Source organism: Puccinia triticina, chromosome 4A, assembly GCF_026914185.1.
Source record: "Puccinia triticina chromosome 4A, complete sequence".
Lineage (NCBI taxonomy): Eukaryota > Fungi > Basidiomycota > Pucciniomycetes > Pucciniales > Pucciniaceae > Puccinia > Puccinia triticina.
This window is the reverse complement of record NC_070561.1, coordinates 4,048,786-4,071,902: the sequence shown is the minus strand read 5'-3', so window position 1 is coordinate 4,071,902 and position 23,117 is coordinate 4,048,786. Positions and strand designations below refer to the sequence as shown.

Genomic DNA, 23,117 nt, shown 5'->3' with positions numbered 1-23,117 from the left:
CTGGGCAGCTCTTTCAGAGCCTCGACGCCGACGGAGCAAGCTCAGAAGACCGGCGGGGTCTCTAGCGAGTATAGCTTACTGAGCTTGTCGGCTGTTGACATCAATTTGACCTTGCATATTGCGCCAGGGCTGTCAGTCCACCTGAATTGGACACAGAAAGGCCAAAATAACATTTGTAACGTGCCAATCAGCATCATTTACTTGAGAGTGAAGGCTCACCAATCTTGACCATTTTTGATTGCCATTGGATTGTCTTGGCTAGCTCCCTGGCATATCCGAGACCAAGATTGAGGCCTTTTCTGGCCATCAGATGTGGCACATGAGCGGCGTACCCGACAAGGACGGTGCGAGTTGGTTGGGATACGTTTTATGACGAGGGGTCCCTTGAGCCATCAAGGGTGCCAAGGTATTTGTTTGCATGGAACATTCTCAGCAGGAAGCTGGCAATAGTCACCATCCTGGCCCGTAGGACCTTTGGGAGCGTTCGCCCATGCAAAACTGAGCTAGCCGGATGTAAGGTAGGGCCCAGGGGACAATCGCCTGTCAATCTTGGCTGAGTTAGCAGCGTGGTGGCCAAGGAGCGGAGTGGGGACTGATCCGCCCGAGCAGGTAAGCCACCGAGTTGCGCGGCAGCTGGAAGCAGGCATTGATTTCTAAATCAATTTACCTCCGCGAAATGGATTGTTAGATTGAGTCACTTTTGCTAACCCATTGTTGACTGTACAGCCATAGAAGGCAAGCTACATCCCGAAGTTATCCAACTCCCTCCGAGGGGGGCCCAAAGGTTCTCCACATGCGAGTTACTAGCTGTACATAAAATGGCAGGAAAAAAATTGACCCTAATGAAAAGATTTCTTTTTTTACATGGGTTTTGTACAGTTTTTTTGATGCATCAAAAATGTTATCCACAACAGACGGAGCAGATTTACTGCACAAGGTTCAAGTGGCCAAGCAAACAAGTCACAACCCTGGAGACACCAGCGTCTTGCAAGTCATGAACGCTATATATACATACCTTCCCATTTTGTTATTTTGTTAAATGCTAGTGTTTACCTACTACAACAAAGAAAGTACATGCAATGTTTCCTTGGTAAAATGGATGGATCCAATATAAATAGTTGAAATAATTTGGAAGTGCAGTGAAATCTTGAAGCATTATGACGAGATTGGAGACAAGCCAATGTGTGAAGAAGCGCAAAATTTTTAACACCTTACATATAGATGTCACCATCTTCAGTGTGAATTAAGTATACTTGTAATGCGATGAATTTAGATCTGGGATTACTGATCAAAAGTATTGGGACAGGGTCACTTGAAAAGAGAGGGAGTATAGAAACAAGATGACTCGGTGGACGGGGGTTTGGTCACGCATATTCTCCGAATTTAGTATGACCGGTTGACTCAGCATGAGATCTTGCATCTTTTTCGCCCACCTAAACAAGAGACATTTTTTGACGCGCAATTCGTCAGTTTACGAGAAAAGCTGAGGAAGTGGACCAGGTGTTGAGTTGTCTGTTAGTCTGCTACCATGATGTATCACCACAGTATGGAGGGCTGTCGGATCGACCCATGAGCACTACCAACCAACCACCCAGCTGGCAGCCACAAGCGTCTGTAGCCTAGTTGGTAAAGGCAGCACTCTAGTATGTGTCTCAGCATAGCTGAGGTCGTGAGTTTGACTCTCACCAGACACATCTTCATTTTACAGTCTCTACAGGTTATGAGCCCAGAGCTACCTGAGCGTTACTCGCTTACAATAGAGACTTGATGAATTTGTGAATGCTTACTTGTAAGACCACGCAAACCCCTATAAGCCTACATCTAGATCACGGGTTCAATCCCTACGCTGATCATCTTTCCTGGGTCTCATTCCCACTCTCTCTTGGGGTCAATCCCCACTTCCCATCATGTAGCAAGGGGGGGTGTTGAGTTGTCTGTTAGTCTGCTACCATGATGTATCACCACAGTATGGAGGGCTGTCGGATTGACCCATGAGCACTACCGACCAACCACCCAGCTGGCAGCCACAAGTGTCTGTAGCCTAGTTGGTAAAGGCAGCACTCTAGTATGTGTCTCAGCATAGCTGAGGTCGTGAGTTCGACTCTCACCAGACACATCTTCATTTTACAGTCTCTACACCAGGAAATAAGAACAACCAAAGCAGTATTACAAATCTCACAGCGTAAAGTGAACAAAGCGGTATCAGTATAATAATGCATCTGACGAAGTTGAGAGACCAGTTGGAGAGCAGCATGGAGGAAGCTGTCTTCATCCGTGGGGAAAATAGTTGTATCAAAGTCCAATTCTGGCGGGAAACAGGTCAATTGGTTTGATAGTTCTTCCCGTGGAATCGGCGATAAAGTGATTGCATTGTAATCTGGATACATGGATTTCAAATAGTCACAAGGTCAAAACCAAATAACAAAAACAATGACTTTTTTTCTTCTTGATTTCCTTAAATCCACATGGATTTGTGATTTTTATTGACTCACGTATACCTGAGTAGACCAGAAAGATTTTTTTTGAATAGTTATGGCTTTGCCCAAACCTATCAACCTGTGAGAGAAACGGCAAACAGAGAAAGTTGTTGAGGACCTATTTATTTTTCCTGGGAGCCGTTATAAAAGAATTCAACCTTCCGGTTTGAACAACAATGGAGAAAATTTCTGTTTGGAAATGGTCAGCCAAAATGGCGAGTTCTGGATCAATATGCAAGCAGTTTAGTACGTATCATCAACTATTTGAGGTAAGTAATTTTTGTTGGATGCAAGATGCCAATGATTTAGCGTAGATGGTGGTCACTAACCGATTGCGCCACCCCAAACGTCCTTGTCAAGGATTTTAGAAGTATAAAGATTGTGGTCCCTGCCTAAGATAGGCTCACACCACATCACAGGATCCTTTTTGACTGCATCAGCAACAATCTGACGCAAGCAATGCAAGAGGTCTATAGTAGAGGAATTATGATTGCCATGGTCCAAGAAGCCGCATTGATCTGGGAGTTTGGTTTGGACAATGTCTGGCCCCAGAGTGAGATTCCAGCCGGAGCGAACAGCCATTGAGATCACATAGTAGCAGTTGGGGCGGCAGGTTGGCAAGGAGCTGGTCAGGGCCAACCAAGTGAGGCGCCTAGGTCGCGGGGCCCGTGGAGTGGACTGCGCCAGTATTAGTATGGAGGGATGTGCGCCTGTTTGCTTGTCATGGGTAGACAGGGGGAGGCGTGGTGAATGTGTGCATTGGACGTTTCCTGGGTTGTTGTTTGCCGGGGCAAGGACCACACGTGGTACGGGATGCGGGTTGTTGGCAACGGGAGTGGCACAGCAAGGTGGAGGTACCACCAAGGCGGTGACAGTAGCTAGGGAGGCGGGTGTTGTGGCCATGGTCTTGCTAAAAGTGTGGTACGGTGGAGTGTTGCTGGTGGGTATATAAAGAGGAGGTGAGTCAATTGATTCTCAGGGGATTTGGCTTCGTCCGCCCCCTCCCTGGGAGGCCCCTAGCTGCTTGGTTAGGCCCTCCCTGGCTAGTTTACCAACCGGCCCTCTTTTGCTTGTTGCTCCGGCACAGCTCAAGGGTCATCCATAGGGCCTTCGGGCCTTTGGGGATATTCAAAGTGCCAAGTGAGAATAATGGGTCAATTTTTGCACCATTTTGTGGGGAAAAAAACACCCCAAAACTTAGATCTGCAGGTCTAGAATTCTGTGGATTTAAGAAAGTGGGATTATGTATCATGATTCACTAAATTATTTGGATTTTTTGACTGGTGGGAATATGGATTCCAGGTCCCCAAGTGACTGTACTTGTTCTTTTTATTGGTGGAATTTTTAAGCATACAGAGAAGCTTCAAAAAACTCCAAATAAATTCACATAGGACAACAATAAGCTTTTCTATTGATTGGTCAAAAAATAATTTGAAAAAGTTGCGCCCTTCACGCGCAGTGCGCGAAGTGTTTGCAAACTTCGCGCACTGCACAGTGCGCAAAGAGCTTTTCGCAGTGCGCGAAGTAAGTCCGTTTATTTTTGGGCAAAATAATAAATGTTTGTAGTGCAAAAAGGCTGGCTGGACCAAATTGTGCAATGGAATGTACCAGGTGTATCAACATATGAAACTTGCTTGTTGGCCCATCTAGTGTTGCACTTCATGAGCTGTAATAATAAGTGATCAACTAATCCAAGTTTATTAAAACCACAGTTATACGGAAACTGAGCTCATGGGTTCATGCTTCATTTCATTGAAATTGCAGGCAAAAAAATAAAAGTTTGATATTTGTGTTTTTTAAGTTTAAAAAGTTCAAGTTTGTTTTTTTGTAGAGTTGTTTTTTTATTAAGTGTAAATCTTTGGTTTTGTTTGAGTTGATTTTATTTTCTTGTATGTTTTGATTGTGGTCAAATTTTTGTTTTGTGTGAGTTTGAAGTTTAAATTTCAAATTTTTGTTCAAGATTAGAATTTTTGTTTTTTCAAATCAAGAAGGGACCTACTCAAGTGAAACAGGGGGCCTTCAGGGAGGGGGTGGGACAAAACCAGATCCCCTGGGGGGACAAACAGCTTCACCCCAGCCCTTTAAGTATCAGTCCCAGCTCGCATATGACACCAGGTGAAAAAAAGCCTGGGCGCTGAAATCCTACACCACAAAGTGTTGCAAGGGCCCTCCACCTGGGCAGACAGAACACTGGCCTGTACACACTTGTCTGAGTGTTTACAGGTCAGCTTGAGAGGTTTTTTCCTCAGGGTGAATGGTCAGGGTCATCCAGATGTGTTCCAAATCCGAGGCAGTTGGCTTTGAGCAGAGAATGTGTCCACGCTTGCCGGGGTGGCTTTGACCTCCTTGGCGGTCTGCACATCTCTCGATGACCGGTCTATGCTGGCCATTGAGGGGACTGACAACTCTTGATGACCGGTCTGACCGGCCATTGACAGGATTTGGATATCCTCCCAATGACCGGTCTGCACCAATCATTGAGGGGACTCACTCCTCTCAATGACCGGTCTGACTGGCCATTGAGGGAACTCACACCTCTCAATGGCCGGTTGACCGGTCTGACCGGCCATTGAGGGGATTTGGATATCCTCCCGATGACTGGTCTGCACCGGTCATTGATGGGACTGAGATCTCCACCCAATGAACGGTCTGTGCCGGTCATCAAGGGGAGTCACACCTCTTGATTACCGGTCTGCATTGAGGGGACTCAGACCAGCTCAGATATCCTCCCCGTGACCGCTCTGTGCCAGTCATCAAGGGGAGTCGCAACTCTTGATGACCAGTCAGACCGGCCATTGAGGGGACTCATTCTCCTCTCAATGATTAATGATATGAGAGCCAGGAACTGCGAGAATACCTTGGTCCATGAGCGCAAAGGGGAAGCGGACTGTTCTGGGGCAGACCGGGGGTCAGTCAAGAATGAAAGGCCCGAACGTCTGCCACAGACAAAGAGCAAGTGGAAAGCTATATGAAGTCAGCACGGTTGACTTCACACCTTATCCCACATTCCTACTCTACCAGTATTGCTTTCACACTCTAATTTATTTACGCGATAAAGGCAACAAATAAATCAACCTTTTTATTTTTGAAGCATAACGCATATATTATTATTCTTTGTCTTCTTACACTACAAACATTTATTATTTTGCCCAAAAATAAAATAAAAGTCAACATGAAAAAAATAAAACCAAAATTTCACTCAGGGGAACAAACTGAGCATGCTGAGCCAAAAAAATAAAATGTCCCAAACTGAGCAAAAAACATTGGACAATGTCTTGGGATGGTTTTTTTTCACGGGCCTGGCAGGCCTGGAGCGGGCTTGAGCGGGCCTGAGACGGGCCTGCCCCAAAAGCACATTGGCTCAGTATTGAAGAAGTTTTGCCTTGCCCTGGGAGCTTCTTGGGCTTTTGATGGGCCCAAAATCTCAACATGGGCTTTTGGTGGTCTAGAAGTATCAACCTGGGCCAATAAATAGCCCATGGGCCTTTGAATTCCCAGAAAGCCCACCATGAGCCCCCACATAGCTAATGGGTTGTTGGTAGCCCATGAAGATCTCCATGGGCCAACAGATACCCTCATGGGCTTTTGGTGGCCCATGAAGATCTCCATGGGCCAACAAATATCCTCATGGGCTTTTGGTGGTCCAAAAAGCTCCCTATGGGCTTTTTGTGGCCCAGAAAGGAAGCACAAAGCCCATGGGATCCCATGATGGAACTTTTCCATTGGAAGTATCTGTTGGCCCATAGGGATCTTCATGGGCCACCAAGAGCCCATTAGCTATGTGGGGGCTCATGGTGGGCTTTCTGGAAATTCAAAGGCCCATGGGCTATTCATTGGCCCAGGTTGATACTTCTAGACCACCAAAAGCCCATGTTGAGATTTTGGGCCCATCAAAAGCCCCAGAAGCTCCCAGGGCAAGGCAAAACTCCTTTAATACTGAGCCAATGTGCTTTTGGGGCAGGCCCGTCTCAGGCCCGCTCAAGGCCCGCTCAAGCCCGCTCCAGGCCCGCCAGGCCCGTGAAAAAAAACCATCCCAAGACATTGTCCAATGTTTTTTGCTCAGTTTGGGACATTTTATTTTTTTGGCTCAGCATGCTCAGTTTGTTCCCCTGAGTGAAATTTTGGTTTTATTTTTTTCATGTTGACTTTTATTTTATTTTTGGGCAAAATAATAAATGTTTGTAGTGTTATTTCTTTGATTTATTCAAAATGGTCGACCAACCAAATGTTGTGGTATGCTTTATGGTTACCCATCTAGCCCATTTCAAAATTTCCTTTTTTCTCATATGTACACTCACAAATCACCTAACACGGCAAAACCACTGGATTCTATGGCCAAAACTACACAGAACACCATGGACAACAAACCCTAAACCCCTCTGGATCACAAGTTACACCCTCTTCAAGACACCATCATTCAGTTACATACACACAAAACACCATACTCAGGGCATGTATTCCGTTACATGAACCACACTTACCCAGGACATGTAATCCGTTACATGGACCACCCTGACAGCTTGTCTACCCTTTACATATACTTTACCTCATCAGCTGCACTGCATTTCATTGTGCTATGCACATGTCATGCAGTGTCATGCAGTGTCATGCACACTTGATGCAGGCTTATGCAGTCTAATTCAGTCTTATGCAGGTGCATGCAGACTAGTGTAATAGGGGCTGCAGTCTGACAGTTGACAGATGACATCAAGCAGGCATCAAGATAGCAAAAACCCCTCATGCAGCTTGCAGATGACATCATTTGACATGCCAGGCCAGCTAAAACATCTCACCTCCTATTTCTCACTAGCTAAATTCCCTCATATGAAATTGTGACCTCATGTGACCTGTCAATCACCAGCCAAAATACCTCATTGTAGCTTTCAGGGCAGCTAAAACCCCTCATTCTCTTGTTCCCCTGGAGCTAAAATGTCTCACTCTTTTCTATTTAAGGAGGCTCTCCTCCCCCCAGTTGTAATTTCTCTCAGCAAACTACTTGCACTCAGCTTACCCCATAACAGTACAATACTTGCTCACTCTACAGTATTAGCCCCACTCTATATTGTGGTTTTACACCCTTACATACAAATTACAACCTCATTAGAACACTTACACATCAGCTACATCACCATAACCCTTAAGCCACCTGCTCAAAGTAGGCCATCTTTTGATACACCTCCACTATCACTACATAAACCTTCCAATCGTAGATTGGGGGGCTTGTTTTAGTGTCTAGTGACCCAGGAAAGGCAGAGGTAACCTCATTCATCCCTTTCCACACTCAGCAAAAGGTTCTCAGGAACACTTTTGAGCTTTACAAGGGAGTCCCCAATGTGATAGAGGATTTCTATTTTTGAACACGTGGATTAACATATCTCTAACCACTGTTGCAAATTTTACAAGTACTCTTAGTGAATATAAATTAGTTGTTGGCAGGAAAACTTACCTGTTACATTAAATTGAAGAAACATATCTCTGTCAAGACACTTTCCAATATCATTATAACAATCAGTCCTTAACATATTCCTAGTAGAACTCCGGATTGATTAGTTAAATACTTGAAAAATCATTTATAAGGTCAGGAGACAAGGACCAATTAGAACTGACGTATTTGTTGTGAGCGTTTAGGATATATATTCTAACTACCAGGTGGTAGCCGGCATAGACTCACTGCGGACAGATTTTAGTTGTGATAACCCTCTACGCATCTGAATATTTGAACAACATATCATGCTATTTAGTTTTTTTAGTATTATTATTAGTTTAGTATAGTACTAGAGGCTAAAGCGGCTGCGCCGCTGCAGAGTCCAGGTGCCCAGCTCAACTGCTTCACTCTGTGTCAGTAGCTCATGTGTTCATGCTTTTAAATTCTTAATGTATAGAAGGTTCTGAGATGGCAAGGTCAACAACTGATATCCTCAATATTTTGATCAGAGTGAAATAATTTGACTACCTTCAGCACCATAAAAGCAATACTATACTTTAAAATTTTCAATAGTGTAATATTTCTATTATGGCACTGAACATAGCAAAACTTCCTGCATATGATGAAAATATTGAGGAGATGAGTTTTTCACCTTGCCTGAAAAAAAGCTTGAGTGCCACATTTTGAATAGGTTGTTTTTTTATTTAATGATTTGTGCAATATAACACCTACATTTATGGTGCATCTAAAAACTTAAGGCCTTGTTTGGTGCCAATATAATTGTTTGATATAATGTGAATTGTTGTGACATCTGATCAAGGTTTGGTGGTCTTGATCAGATAAAAAAAATCATACATTGCCTGGATCATATTAGGGGGGTTCACAATAGGATAAAAATAAAACTTTAGAGTCAATTTTAAGAACTTTATCAACAACTTTTCAAAAATATGGCAGGATGTACAGGATTATGTGTCCCCTGGAAATCAGAGCAACTTCTTCATTTTTTAAAACATTGTCTGTAAAGGCCTTAAAATTTGCTCCAAAGTTTTATTTTGATCCTATTGTGAACCCCCATATTGGTGCCAAGCAAGGCCTAAGGTGTTAAATTTACTCCAAAGTTTTGTAAAATTGATGAATTTCCTAGTTGTCAATACAACAGATGGTATAAAAGTGATAATCCAAGAAACATGTTTATGTCTCTGCAAGCAAAATGTCCATGTACAACATGATAAGCACAAGAGGCTGTCACAAATAAATTAGGTATGAGGCCAAGATGCAGGGAGTGAAAGGTTGAAGGTGTTAGTGATACAATAGGTAGTCACATCAATGCTCCTGCTAGCCCATCTTTTGTGTTTTTGGTTGTGTTATATTCTTAAGGTCCCGTTTGGACGCCTGGTGTGATATTATAAATTGCACAAGGGGTTGGGCCAGGAGGTATGGGTGATTGTTGCCTCCACATCTCCAACACTTTTGGAAAAAAAGTTTTGGCTGGCCCTGTCTGTACAGAGCTGGAAGCCGGCTGAAAGATAGTGTATCTGGCCCGATAGCGATGGCCACAGTCCACAAATGTGAAGTGCTTCGCCGAGCTGATGGATACATGATTATTTAGATCCAATTTGTTGGAGTGGAGGCCGAGGGCCTCTTGATGAAGTTTGGGATACCGATGTAGGCTGATGGTGTTTCTGACTCTTGGTCCAAGAAATTGAACTGAGTCCTCTCGATGACCGGCGGAGACCGGTCATCGAGGGGAGACCTGATTCCCCTCGATGACCGGCACAGACCGGTCATCAAGAGGAGACCTGATTCCCCTCGATGACCGGCGCAGATCGGTCATCGAGAGGAGACCTGATTCCCCTCGATGACCGGCGCAGATCGGTCATCGAGAGGAGACCTGATTCCCCTCGATGACTGGCACAGACCGGCCATCAAGGGGAGAACTGAGTCCTCCTAATGACCAGCGGAGACCGGTCATCGAGGGGAGACCTATTGTGTTTTGTAGAATGCTTGGACGGATGGTCCTGTTGCTGTGCACAAATCATGGCATTCCGTAATTCCATTTTTTTTGTTTTTGCCTCGCATCGTGAAATAAAGATCATCATGATCATTTTCACTTAGGTACAGGCGGGCTCCGTATGGCAGAATGATGGAGATTAAACTGGGGCTGTGCCAGACAACCCCATAACTATAGCACTCAACTTCACTCTCGAAGTCCAACCATTAAGCAAAACACAATAAGTCCTCTCAATGACCGGTACAGACCGGTCATCTCATTGAGAGGAGACCTGATTCCCCTCGATGACACCGGCACAGACCGGTCATTGAGAGGAGACCTGAGTCCCCTCAATGACCGGCACGGACCGGTTATTGAGAGTTGTGCATCCCCTCGGTGACCGGCACAGACCGGTCATGAGGAGGAGATCTGAGTCTCCTCGGTGACCGGTACAGACCGATCATCGAGAGGTGTGAGTCCCCTCGATGACCGGCACGTACCGGTCATGGGGAGGAGATATGAGTTTTCCCGATGGCCGGTCAGAGCGGTCATCGAGAGGGGTGCTGTACCGGTTGTCGAGAGACGTGTAGACCGCGAAGGAGGCCGAAGTCTGGGTGTACATACTCCTTGAAGCCAACTCCCTCGGATTCAGAAAACTTCCAAATTGGGATTTGGAACACTTCCGAATGACCCTGAGCGGTCATCCTGAGGAATACACCTCTCAAGCTGACCTGTATACACTTGAATGAGTGTGCACATACAGGCCAGCATGTTGCCTGCCTAGGTGCAGGGCCCTGGCAACACAGTTGTGGTGTGAAAAGAATGTCAGGGCCCAGGGTGTTGTCAACTTCTGTCATGTGGGAGCTGGGACCAATACTTAAAGGGCTGGGGGGAAGCTGTTTTCCCCCCCAGGGGATCTGGTTTCGTCCCACCCCCTCCCTGGAGCCCACTAATCACTTGATTAGGGCCTCCTTGATTACATTTTTGACCGACCTTTTTTTACCTGTTGCTCCGGCACAGGCTGAAGGGTCAATCCGAGGTGCCCTCCGGGGTGTTTGGTGATTAATTTCAACTTTTATGGGATTTTTGCTAAAGAGCACAGGCAAAAACTTTGATCTTGCCTTCCGTGTTTCTGTGATTTTAATAAACTTGGATAACCCCCCAACTTGCCTTGGAAGAAACCCAGAGATCAAACCCCTCAGGACAACTACTAGCAAATATCAAACGACTCATCTAACATAAAGGATCAGAAATCAGTTAAAACTCAGACATGGATTTTTCACAGAATGAAGACTTGGAAAATATCCTACAAACAACCAATCAAAATCCGCTTGGTTTATTCAATGGAGCTCAAAACAGTCAGAACACAAGAATGAATGTTAATCCACCACCTCCACCACCCATGTCTTGTACTCAACAAAGGATTTATTGTGGACGGCTGGCCAACAATAGAACTACTCAAGAAAACAATCAGACTCACCCTGTTCAAGCTTACAGTTTACCTACAGACCCCACAGGAACTGGCAAACCAAGGAAAGAAACATTCATTTGTGCAGTCAACCTGCTGGATGAGGTGAAAACTTCAATTTTTTGGATCAATTCAATAGGAAAGTGTAAACTTACAGAGCTGAGGAATAGCAATGGTAAGGATCTGTAATGGATGAAAAAAGGCCTCCTTAGCAAGAGGTTAAACTGCCTAAATCAACACTTGTTTTAAACCACACTCATTTGAAAATTTTGGAAGGGAATTATTTCAGTTCTCTTATGGTGTCAGGATCAAGACCTTTTGATTCAGGAAAAAAAATTACTTATGTGGCTACTTTTCAACTCAGGAAAAACTTTTGATAAATCTAGGTTCATAAACTCTTGGCAACTATTTGGACAATTTGTACTACTGTTGGATGGAATCTGGCGGAATTTTGAAGAACCTGGGATGTGGATTTCATCTGCTGAAGAATATTTATTATTGTACTAGAGGCCAAGGCGGCTTCGCCGCTGCAAATTCAATGGCCCTCCCGCCACTTTCAATCACCCCTTCCCTTAACAGGCTAGCCATATTAGATAGGCAAAAATGATTTTAAATCTGGCTAAGTAGGCTGTTGTGAAGTATCCCCCATTCCCTGCTAAGGAACACACACTCCATTGCATCCCATGAATGCAAAAAATCCAAATTTCTCATTCAAATCAATTTCATGCAAAAAAAAAATGGATTGCACAAGTCTTAATCTGAATAAGTCAAGCCACAATGTTTTTGTGAGACTGATTAATTTATAGCAAAAATGATTAAAAAATCCAAGGACAATTTGATTATGATTCATCTCATCAATTCATACTCTTCCATATCCAAGCAATCTCTCTCCATGATCCCCGCTGTCTGGTTGTGTGACCCAGTCCGTCTGGAGTTTGATCAACGTTGCCGGGAGGAGGGCCCCAGGGAGAAGCATCTGGAGTGGGTGCGGCAGGGATTGCCATTGACACTTTCCAGTTGCTCTGTGCAGGGGCAAGGGTGTTTGGTCAGAGGGGGCTGGACTTAACTCAGTCCCTCCTGGGTGCAAAGTGCCCGCCTCCGAATGAGGGACTTGCAAAAATATATTTTTTTGGCATGTCAGGTTTGCTCAATGTACATGAACAGGCAAGAAGCCTGCACATCTATCAGTATTTGTTTTGTTATATATCACCCCACCTTAATGGTCAAGAAATCAGCTAGCAAGAAGGCCTCATAATGGGTAAGACGTGGGTCACTAGGGGCATTGTCTCACAGATTGCAATCATCATCAAAAAAAGCAAAGTTGCCTTTGATTTTCATCCTCTGTACATACACCTGTCAGAGCTATGAAAAAAAAGCAGACTGATGTGTCACTTTTTGCCTCAAAGGAACTGTATTCACTTCACTGTTTCAGGGTACCTGTGGGATGTCTGTCAGTTTGGGAGGGGGCCTTCAACCTAGCTTAGCTAATTCCCTCCTCCTTGGAGCAAAGCAACCTCTGAAGGAGGGACTTATGTGCTGTGTGGACCCCGCAGCCTGAGAGAATTATGACTTTTGGTGGGGACATTTTTAGAATCAATCTCACTCATGAGCCTCTGCACCATTTTTGATATTGTTTACATTTCTGGGGCGGCCCAAGCTGTCGCTATCTTTCTACTATTTTTTCCCATCCTCAACACCTCTTGTTGAGCTGCAATCAGAGTTGTAACTGCATGGATTTCAGATTCTGTACAGTGCAATATGTGTGATACGGGATATAGCCAACTAATGAAGTTGCAAAAAAAGACATTTCACTGTCATTACATGTCCCTAAAAATAGCACAATAGGTGGGAAGATTCTCCTAGATGTTGTGCATCTTTTGTTCCCCTACAACTCAATCACATAATGTGATGTGATGAAGCTACACAGGCTCAAAAAAGGCCGAGTTGCCAAGCTGCAGGGTCCACTTGGTGTACAAGTCCTTCCTTTGGAGGGTCCCTGCAGGACGGCGTCCCCCCCCCCCCCCCCAAATAGAGGGACTTAGTTAAGTTAGGGGGGTGTAGAATTTTCAAAAGTATAATTCACAAGGCTTGAGCCTTGAAAAAGACTTCCTTTGGAAAATTAAACAAAGAACCCGCCGCCTTGAACTTTACAGGGTATGTTTTACAGTCCTAGCCTTGTAAACGCAAGCCTTGCAAAGAATACCATGCAAAAACATGTCTGCCATGGTAATAGTTTACTTTCACACGGCAATTTTTACGCTGTATATGCCGTGCAAAAAGAAAACTTTGTAAAAATACCCCTCAGAATCAAATACTTCAAATTTGCAAGGCTTCAGCTTTTACAGGGCATACACATGCAAAAATGGCTTTGTAAAATTCATCCAAAAAACAATGAGAATGGAATTTTACTGCAAGGCATAACACAAGAAATGCAGATTATCAGGCAAGGTTATTTCCTGCCTTGGCGACTCTTTGGCTACGACGTCCAGGCCTGCGAGTAGGCACAGAAGTTGGCAAAGGAGTTCAGCCTGAGGTGTCTTGCAGCTCTGACATTGGCAAAGCCAATTTTTCCAATTTCGCCGGCGGTTTAGGCGGTTTAGGCGGTTTCAGCTTAATCTTTAGCTTTTGAATCTTTGGGGCCGCCTGTTTTTCTTCAGTTGCTGAGGAGCTATTTGCTGACTTCGCCGGGGTGATTTCAGCTGTTATGGCAGAGTCCTCCGCTGAGCTTGCCGGATTCAAATTTGCGAAGGGGGAATCATCCGCAGGCCTCTTTGGCGCCAATCCAGACGGCGAAGTTGGCGAAACATCAGAATGGTCGGTTTTTGCAACTTTAAACACCAAATCATTGGTAATCAAGTCAAATAATCCATGAAGAACCAAATTAATGCTTACCATCATTCATGTTTTCACCTGTGGATTCCAAGAACTTCCTTTCTGAGTCAGGCAAGTCACCAAGATTTGAAAACAAAATTTGATGAGGACGTGCAGTTGGGAAGTCTTTCTTGATTTGCACAACCTTCTCATTGACATATGCCTTCTCTGAGGCGTCCAGCTTTGGGAATACATAAGCCAGCTGGTATTGGGATGTGCCCCGCCAATAGAGCTGAAGTCTGAGCTGACCATCCGGGCGAGTCCATCATTTTCCATGTCGTTGTGATACCAAATCCCTGCCACCCCGGAGACGTTCATCAATACCTTGGACCAGTAATGCACACCATTCCAATATCCTCAAGCAAAAAGTGTGTACATTTTGCCTTTTACAGTAAATGCAGAAGGCCAATTGATTGTGGACATAAACATTGCTTGTTTGGCCCAATCCAAAATCGACGCAACATCTAGCATGAAATAGAGGTGGAGCGGAGCTTGATTCTTAGGGAAAGAAATGGTTGACCGCTTGCGGAGCATGCCGTCAGTAATGGAGTCTTCTTTCTTCAAAGCCGAGAAGATTCCGGAAGCTCCGGTTTGCTTGCATTTCTTGGGCTCCTTTGCTTTTGCTGCACAGTCCCGACAGTGCAGGCCTGAGATTCCAATCAAACCATTGGAAATCCATTTCCTCAAGAGCTCCGCAGTGTCGGAGTACAAAATAGCGTTGACCTCAAACATCTCTTTTTGGATATTTATTACAAATCTAGAGCGTACATCTTGCCGCGGTGCCTCTGGGTGAGCCAGACAGGTAAGAGTTTGCCTTTCTTCAACATCAAACAAGCCTTGGCGCGATTGATTGGGGTTTGTCTTCGGATCAAGGGAAATCTTAATGAAAAAGTCTGCTGAGCAAAACTTGCCTGCCTTGAAGCTTGCAGGATGCAAGTTGTGAGCATGCTGGAAGATATTCTGTTGTGCAATTGCAAGCATTCCGCGGACCCAGCCAGCTTGCTTCAACTGGTAGGTGGTGCGAGTGGTGAAATGTGTCACCAGCGTTGTGAATAAAGATGTCCCTTGGCCACTAGATCCACAAAGCCAAAGGGGATTGTACAGAGCGTACATAGTCTCAAGTGCCGCAGCCATCCAACAGCGGTTTGCCTTTTTCTCATTCCTGGAGGCACGGTACAATGGATAGGTTGTCAGCGCGCCACGATCCACATTACGTGCTCCTGGAGGCCTTCCAGTTTTTTTCTTGTCAGCAAGTTCAGGGGGCAAGGTATCTGTGGTGTCCGGCGGGCGCCCATCATTTTTGTATTCCTGGCAGGTCTTCTTGTTATTACTTGGAGCAGCAGGATTTGGGGCTCTCTTCCTTTTTTTCTCCCAGCCCAAAGACTGAGAGATATCAATCTGCTCCTTGCAAGCCGCTCCGTACTCATTCAAGACCCCGCGCATGACAGCATTGAAGTCTTCTTCCAAAACTTTTACAAACAAGTACAGCCAAACAAGGCCTAATTGGAGTGAATTTTTCCCTTCACTGAAAATTAAGAGGCATAAAATCATCAAAAATTATCTATTGTTTTGGCGCAATTAAACACAAACCTAAACATGTAGTAAAGTCTGTGGAGGCTTTCCTGCGCATTTGTTGTTAATTAAGTCGGCCGCCCTTTGCCTTTGGGACCATCCTCAACTTGAGCCCAACGGGTTGGAAAGAGCATGGCCACCACATCGGCCATGGTCCACCAATCAAACCATTTCCTTGCTTTGGGAAACCGCCGACGTAATTCATCCATCTTGTCTTCATGACTTTTATTGCCCTCCTCTGGTTCCTTGATCAACAAAAGGCGCATCTTCTGGAAGGTGTTCTGCGACGGTTCCAAGGTTGACCAAACAAAACAAGCATCATCAAAAGGTGATCTCATCAGATCAAGAGCTGCATGTCCATACCTCTTTGTCTGCCATAACAATATGTCTATTCTTTTTGACCCAAGTCACTTGAGCGCAGTAATGCTCATGACATCCTTGGAGCTTCCCTAAAACAATCTTTTTGTCGCAGATCCCAAATACTTCCCAATATGCCGCAACAAAGCCCTCTCTCTGGGCAGCTGAGAAGTCAACAATTTTGCACACAAGCGTATCATGCTCTTCTTTGCTGATTTCTGGCTTCAGGAACTAGCGGAACAATGTGGCGAAGTGCAATTTGTAGTAGTTTTCTGAGAGGCCACAAATCCAAGTGAGCTGGACAGGAACCCATTGAGCTATTTCTTTGCAGTACATAGAGGTCGAGAGCAGGTACCCATTGAGAAAGAACCAATAAGTCACGTCGGAAACAAGGCCCTGACTGTAAACATTGTTATTGATGTCGCGTGCTACAATCCTATCAGCCATCCATTGTGTTTGGAATGTGAAATGCTCCAAATCATCCATAAAACAAGCTGATATGACTCGCAGTCCAGCTCTGTAAAAAAGCAAACAAAAAAATCAGCTGGGCTTTGAAAAGATGAAAGAAATAAAGACAAACTTGTTCCATTTGAACATGTCCAACAGGAATTCATCATCAAGCATGCCTCCTTTTTTCCCAGGTACAATTCCTAGCTTGGCAAGAATAAGCCTTTGATGATAGTGAAGCCGATCTGCATTTGCCAAGGACGAATGAATTTTCAGTACACTGTCGTATGGATCCTTTGGCGCATCGGGCTTTCCAATCTGAAGTCAAAAAAGGTATCAGAATTGAACGGACAATCTGAAGTCAAAAGAAAAACTTACTTTCAGCAAGAAAGCCCCTTCCTTTGGGTTTTTTGCAATCTCAGCCTTCAATTTTTTCTTTGCAAGCTTGTCAGGCTTTTTTGCCTTGGGCCATGGATGCTTGTGGGTGCCAAAGTGGCGAAATATTGCCCACTTGGTTTTGGTGTTTTGATCAAACCGCGCAATGGTGTTCTTGCAAGTAACGTGTCTCACATTCCCCGGGCACTTCCCAGCTCGACCTCGGCAATTAGGGTGCCTGATTCAAATGACAGACAGAGAAAAATCAGCAAAAAAAAAAACAGAAAAAGCAGACAAAGTATGAACCAAAAAGGTACTGACTTTTTGAAATATTTGTCCATGGATACTTTCCCAGTTGGAGGCGAACCCGCCCACTGACACTCAGGGAGGTCACAGCAGAGAACACCAAGGCAGTTGAGTCTTCTCTGCTTCCAGAGCCCATTTGAATGGTACTTAGTCCCAACGGTCTTGGTAAACCCTACTTCACCCCAGTTGGTGATGTTGACTCCAGCGGTGTGGTAACCCTGTTCCCACTCATATCACCCTTCTCATATCATACATATCCCTCACATATCCATCATTATTATTCCAGATTCAGATTCTACACCTCATTTTACCCCTAGTCACTCACTCATACCACCCTGAAATTCCCTTTTGGATCAGAAGTTATTAGCATATACAGTTTCATTGGTATTTCTCTGCTTCTTACGTTTCATCTACATTAAGGGTGTTCAAAGTTGAAATCATATTTTTTTCAAATCATAAAATCATAAAATCATAACACTTTTGAGTGATCATTTTTTATGCACCATTTTAGAATTATTGCTCTTTTTTGAGCGATTGGGTGTTACACATTTTTTTCAGATTAAAATTTTATGAATTTATGGTGTTATAATTTTATGCAGTCAACTTTGAACACCCCTATTACATATTCCAGTCATCATCACCATAGCTACATATATTACACATTACATATCTCACTCACTATACATAGACATTTCATAGTGCTCATCATTACTTCACTTCATCATTACATCTCATAGTGCTCATCATTACTTCACTTCATCATTACATTACATAGTGCTCATCATTACTTCACTTCATCAGTACATTTCATCATTGCTCATCTTCAGACCTTGTTACATTGTGCTCATCATGATTTCCCCTTGTTGTATTTCCCCACATATATACTCCCCTCTAGATGTTGGCATGCGCGAATGTAGCCAGAGAAATAGAAAATTAAATTCAACGCAAATCTGACAACCAGTGTTAAAAAAAATATGTACATGGAAAAAAACGGTGGCAATGATTTGAAAATTAAGTAATAATGAATTGTAACTAGGATATGTGATCAGCAGTGGCAATAACCCAATGGAATGGCAGATCTTGTAGTCGTGATAGCAAATGAAATGATCAACAGTTGACCTGCACCAAATCGATGAAGTCGGTGGTCCTTGATCAACCACTCCACGATATAAGCAGCTCCCCTCTCCGAGTGCTCCCCCCACAAATGTACCAGCCGCAACCCCTTGTGCATCGGGATATCATCCTCAGCCTCGCCCTCCTCTTGCCCGCTCTTGAGTCGCTCCAATCTTACTGTTCCATCAGCTCTCCCCGCGACACGCTCTCGCTATCGTATCTGCGTCCTCGCAGCCACCAGATTCGCATCCTCCAGCATCCCCACAAGCTCGAAGAGACGCTCCTTAAACAGTATCATCAACAGCTTGTCTGAGTTCCCACTGAAAGCCTTTGAGTGCGTCTTGGTCTTCAGCAGCCCATCCATCCGCTTCAGCGCCGCCCAACCGACCTCCGCCAGCTCACCGACCAAAACAGCTATCTCTGCGCCATTGAGCCGAGAAATATCTCGAACGTCCGGAAACGAAGGTGCCGTCGTGAGACCGATCCCTGATACACGATCTTCAACCATTCGCAAAAGGGTGTGGCAGAGGACCTGAAACTCGTGCATCCGGGATGTTGAGGATTGCTTGGCCAAATCTTTGCGGTTTGCCTTTTTCTTGAGGGCCTCCTTCACTCGGTCAAACGCCACAGTCGCAGACTTGAGTAAGTTGTTCATTTTCCCCTCGTGAGAGAACGGTCCTGCCATTGATACATGTGTTGTTTTACTCGTGCTGGACTCGGGATTCGTAGTTCTCGAAATATGCGGGCGAAGTGCGGGGTGCGCCGTATCAAAGCCAGTGAACGCCGTGCAATTGGGGCAGGCCCTCTTAGGAAAACCGTTGTCACGCGGCGAGAGCGCTTCGGCATTGGATCGCTTTGAGGTGGCTGTTGTGGGCAAGGTTGAGCAGCTAATCACTTCTATCTCCGAGTCACTGTCGAGAGAGACAGCAGGGTTGCGTTGTTGGTTGTTTGGGGCCCGCTCGACAGTTAGCAATTTATATTCTCGTGCCAGGTAGTACATGTGTTTACATGCACTACCATGGCGAGTGAAATACGGACATTCGCAATTGATCAGGCGGCCCTCGGCAACACCAGTTGGTTGCTCGAACCCAACTCGGTAGACATGTACTGACGGGCTTGAGAAACTGCCAATGGTGAACTACAGATCCATGTCAACGAGTGATTATAAATGTAGCTTTAGTGTGCAATTTATAACCTTACATGATTTGTATGCCTGTAAACTTTGGCACCTATCAGCTCCAGGTAGCCTTTCGCGATACCGTCTGCGCGACTCTTGGCATGTGATTGAAACCGGTTAACTGTTTGTTTCACAAAGCCTGTGTTGACCTGGCAGGTTTTCCGGCTGTATTTTGGCTCGACGATATTGCAAAAGATCTGGATCACTTCGTCGATACGGTGTCGTGTGGATGGCTTGAGGTATCGGGTCTTGAGGACGTTATGCCATGCCTCAACGTAGTTATTGGTTTCAATGCCCTGGTATGCGGTCTTCCAACCAAAAAAGAAAACAGTCATTATGTGATTAGGTAGGGAGGGGAAGCAGGGAGGCACTTACTGTTTGGTAGAACCGGGACCAATGCTCGATATACGTGTACCATTGCGAGTCGACGTAAGATGCAAATGCCGGGTGGACTTGCCTCCACTTACTGAGGTATATCATCATTCGGCTGTGTGGGTACTTACCCGAGTACATTATGACTTCGAATTCGTCCACTGCCTCCTGCGATTGTTTTCCCAAGTGGACAAGTGCTTTGGCCTTGATGACGTGGAAGACACACCAGTAATGCCTCGGGGCTTGATCCATCAGGTAGTCGAATGTTGCTGTGACTGCCGCCTTGATTGCCAGAGCACAGTCACTCATTACAGAATGAGGGATCAGCCCGGTGGACTGATGCAACCACGTGAGGATCTGCTCAATTGGCTCGCTGACAGGACAAATGGGGAATCAGCCACAAAACTTGAAGTCATAGAAATACATGATTGGTTGGAAAAGGAACTTACATGGCGAGTGAACCAGTAAAGGCCCAACATACAGGAAGGCCCATGCCCGTAACTGCATTTCGGATCATCACTGTGTACAGGCTGGCTTTCCGACCTTGCGAGAGAAAACAGTTGTTCACCGTGTTGTGTGTCGCATCGACCAGAAGCATTGTTGTGCCGTGCGCCATCATCATCTTTCGTTGCCAGGGAGATTGAATGCAAAACAGGAACGCCTCCGAATCGGCGATAACGGGAGCGAAGGTATGCCACCCAAGAGATTTCAGGTGAACTTCCCAGAGGGACAGCGATTTGAAAACATCACAGTGCTTTCAAACATTGTTGCACCTACGTGTTTTGATTAGGTGGCGGACAAGGTCGGCGGTGACACCATTGCCCTCTGGGATGGCCGCACTGGTCTCCCAAAGCTATTTGGTGGGGTTGGGATGGATAGATGGAAAAATCAGTGATCAAACAATCAATCCATGGTGAGATGATGACGGGTACTTACATCATCAAGATCTTGTGATAGAACTAGTTCTTGGATGCTGTCCCACCCAAGCCCCGAGTCGATGCAAGCACAAACCCAGTCATGGACGGCCTTTGGAATGCGGGTTTTCTTCATGTCTTCGACAGTGTTGAGCTCGTGAGAATGTTTCCAAAACCACTCGACCCGCAGCAAGGCAGTCGCAAGGTGGAGTGAAATGTTGAATTTTGCTTCACAGCCACACTTTCTTCCAGATTCAGATTTGCGAGAGTTTGGCGGAGCTTCGTGGTGGCCTTTTTGGGGGCATATGTAGAATAGTTTCCACTGATATGTTGGGGGCCGGCCAGCGTTTGACTTCTTTGCACCAGGGATTTTGGGGGGTGAGAAATTTTCCAACGTCCATCGGACAGTGGCCTGCATGGCAACGGCAAAAGCAAAAGCATCCCCCAAGGAGCGTCCGGGGATCGTAAAGCAGTGTGGATTGGTATCAAATGTTGGGGGGGCACTACCAAGCCATCGGACCATGCAAAGCGTACAGGGAGGTAATTTGATTCCGTGGGGGACTGGGATCTCCTGTGTGAACGGCTCGGGGACGATGTCATCAATGTCGGGGATGAGGGGATAGTTGTTTTGAGACAGCTTTGGGGTAGAAATAATCATGGTTGAGGGGGCTTGTTGGTGGTGTTGGGTAGATCCGGAGGGCTGGGTTGGAAATCCGGGATGGGTGCAAAAGGGGCAAGGAGTTGGTTTGGGAGGGATAAGTCAAAGAATTCAAGAAGCGCTTGAGGGTGAGCTTAAGGGGAAGTGGAGAGTGGAGTGTCCAAGCTGGGGTTCGGTCAAGGTGCGGTGGCATGTATCTGAGTTTGTAGGTCAAGAAAGGATCTCCAAGTACATAAGCACAAAATAGTAGGTTTGGTCGCAAGCGTGATGTGGGGAAAGTTGAAAGGCAAAGATCTGGCGGAAGTATGGAGGTAACTATGCAATTGGAAAAGTTTGATTGTAGGCAATATTTGGCTAAGAAGTATATTGTAGTTGTTGAAGTTTGTTGTGCATGTTGTAAAAGGAAAAGCCAGGGATATCGGGGGAGAGCAGTAGTGAGTAAAGGAAATGACAAGTTGGGGAAAGGCACCTGGCCGAGTGGGGGGATAGTTGGGTCTAGGGCTCGATTAAGGGGAGTCCCTTATAAGGGACTCACGTTTGTCAGGCTCCCCTAGGGGAGACGGTACTTGCAAGCTTTCTCGGTGTGGTTGGCAGCACAGGCAATGATGCTTGGCTGGGGGGATAATCATGTTACTCATGATTGTACGTCCAAACGGGAAATCCCGTTGATTCTGCTTGCGGTTGTTTCTTTTTTTACAAGGGGAATAACAATGGAGATCACTAGGGGATGCTCTCCAAATCCATAATTTCTCTGGGTTTATTCGTCGCCCCTAGATGTTGTATCCCCAGACATGCACATGCACTTTCTACCCCATACACCCTGTATGACCTTTTCACCACACCATTAGATACACCTTCATCAGTACACATTTCACCACACCATTAGATAACATTGCCATTCACACTTCTTATACACTTTCACACATACCAGAAATATATCCCCCTGCATATATCATTCACATTTGCACACCACCTTTCATCTTTTTCCCCACTACTCCTCCTCTCCTCCTCATACCCTACAGGTACTGGTAGTCAGCTCATAGTATTAGTCAGTCTAAGATCATAGTAGAAAAGCCACACCTTTCTTCTTTTTCTTAGTGTTACACTCATCCCCAGTAGTATTAGTCAGGAAGGCAGCTCTTATATCAGCATCCTTGGCATAGCTTACATTAGTACTAGTGTAGTTATACATTTCCCTTCCCAGCTCTATTCTCCCATTTGAGTAGTTCCACAGCGGGCTTGACAAATACAGTTTTTCCATTTGGGAGGAGGGGATAGCCTTCTGAGTCTAATGTGCAACCGTGATCAATGAGAGTGACCTTGTTCCCCGTTGGCAGGAAAGATTTCTTCTGTGGCTTCGCTGCGGCATCTTCATTATTTTTCTTGAAAACTTCCACGGGCTTGGGTTTGCCGCAAGACTTCTGAGTGCGGACTGGTGCCGCCTCCGAAGCTTCAGAGCTATCTGATTGTTGGGCTTTGACGTCGTCCAAAGCTTCAGAGCTATCTGATTCTTGGGTTTTGACATTGTTAAGATTGTAGTCACTGTCTATTTGGGATTCTGCAGTGGACATTTTCAAAGGGAGGAAGTCTTGAGC

At 45.3% G+C, this 23,117-nt stretch overlaps 3 protein-coding genes across 3 annotated transcripts; all 3 read right to left on the bottom strand.

Annotated features, from left to right (window-relative positions):
* Positions 1 to 367: 367 nt before the first annotated feature.
* On the bottom strand, positions 368 to 712 carry PtA15_4A479 (uncharacterized protein; the record flags this gene model as incomplete). Its single annotated transcript, XM_053168366.1, has 2 exons — positions 368 to 633; positions 709 to 712. The coding sequence occupies 2 exons, from the start codon at positions 710 to 712 to the stop codon at positions 368 to 370; spliced, it is 270 nt and encodes an 89-aa protein (XP_053019583.1).
* Positions 713 to 2,320: 1,608 nt separating this feature from the next.
* On the bottom strand, positions 2,321 to 2,891 carry PtA15_4A478 (uncharacterized protein; the record flags this gene model as incomplete). The annotated part of the gene is made up of 4 exons (XM_053168365.1): positions 2,321 to 2,377; positions 2,493 to 2,556; positions 2,636 to 2,666; positions 2,807 to 2,891. The coding sequence occupies 4 exons, from the start codon at positions 2,889 to 2,891 to the stop codon at positions 2,321 to 2,323; spliced, it is 237 nt and encodes a 78-aa protein (XP_053019582.1).
* Positions 2,892 to 18,612: 15,721 nt separating this feature from the next.
* Positions 18,613 to 19,056, bottom strand: PtA15_4A477 (uncharacterized protein; the record flags this gene model as incomplete). Its single annotated transcript, XM_053168364.1, has 1 exon — positions 18,613 to 19,056. The coding sequence occupies one exon, from the start codon at positions 19,054 to 19,056 to the stop codon at positions 18,613 to 18,615; it is 444 nt and encodes a 147-aa protein (XP_053019581.1).
* Positions 19,057 to 23,117: the final 4,061 nt, after the last annotated feature.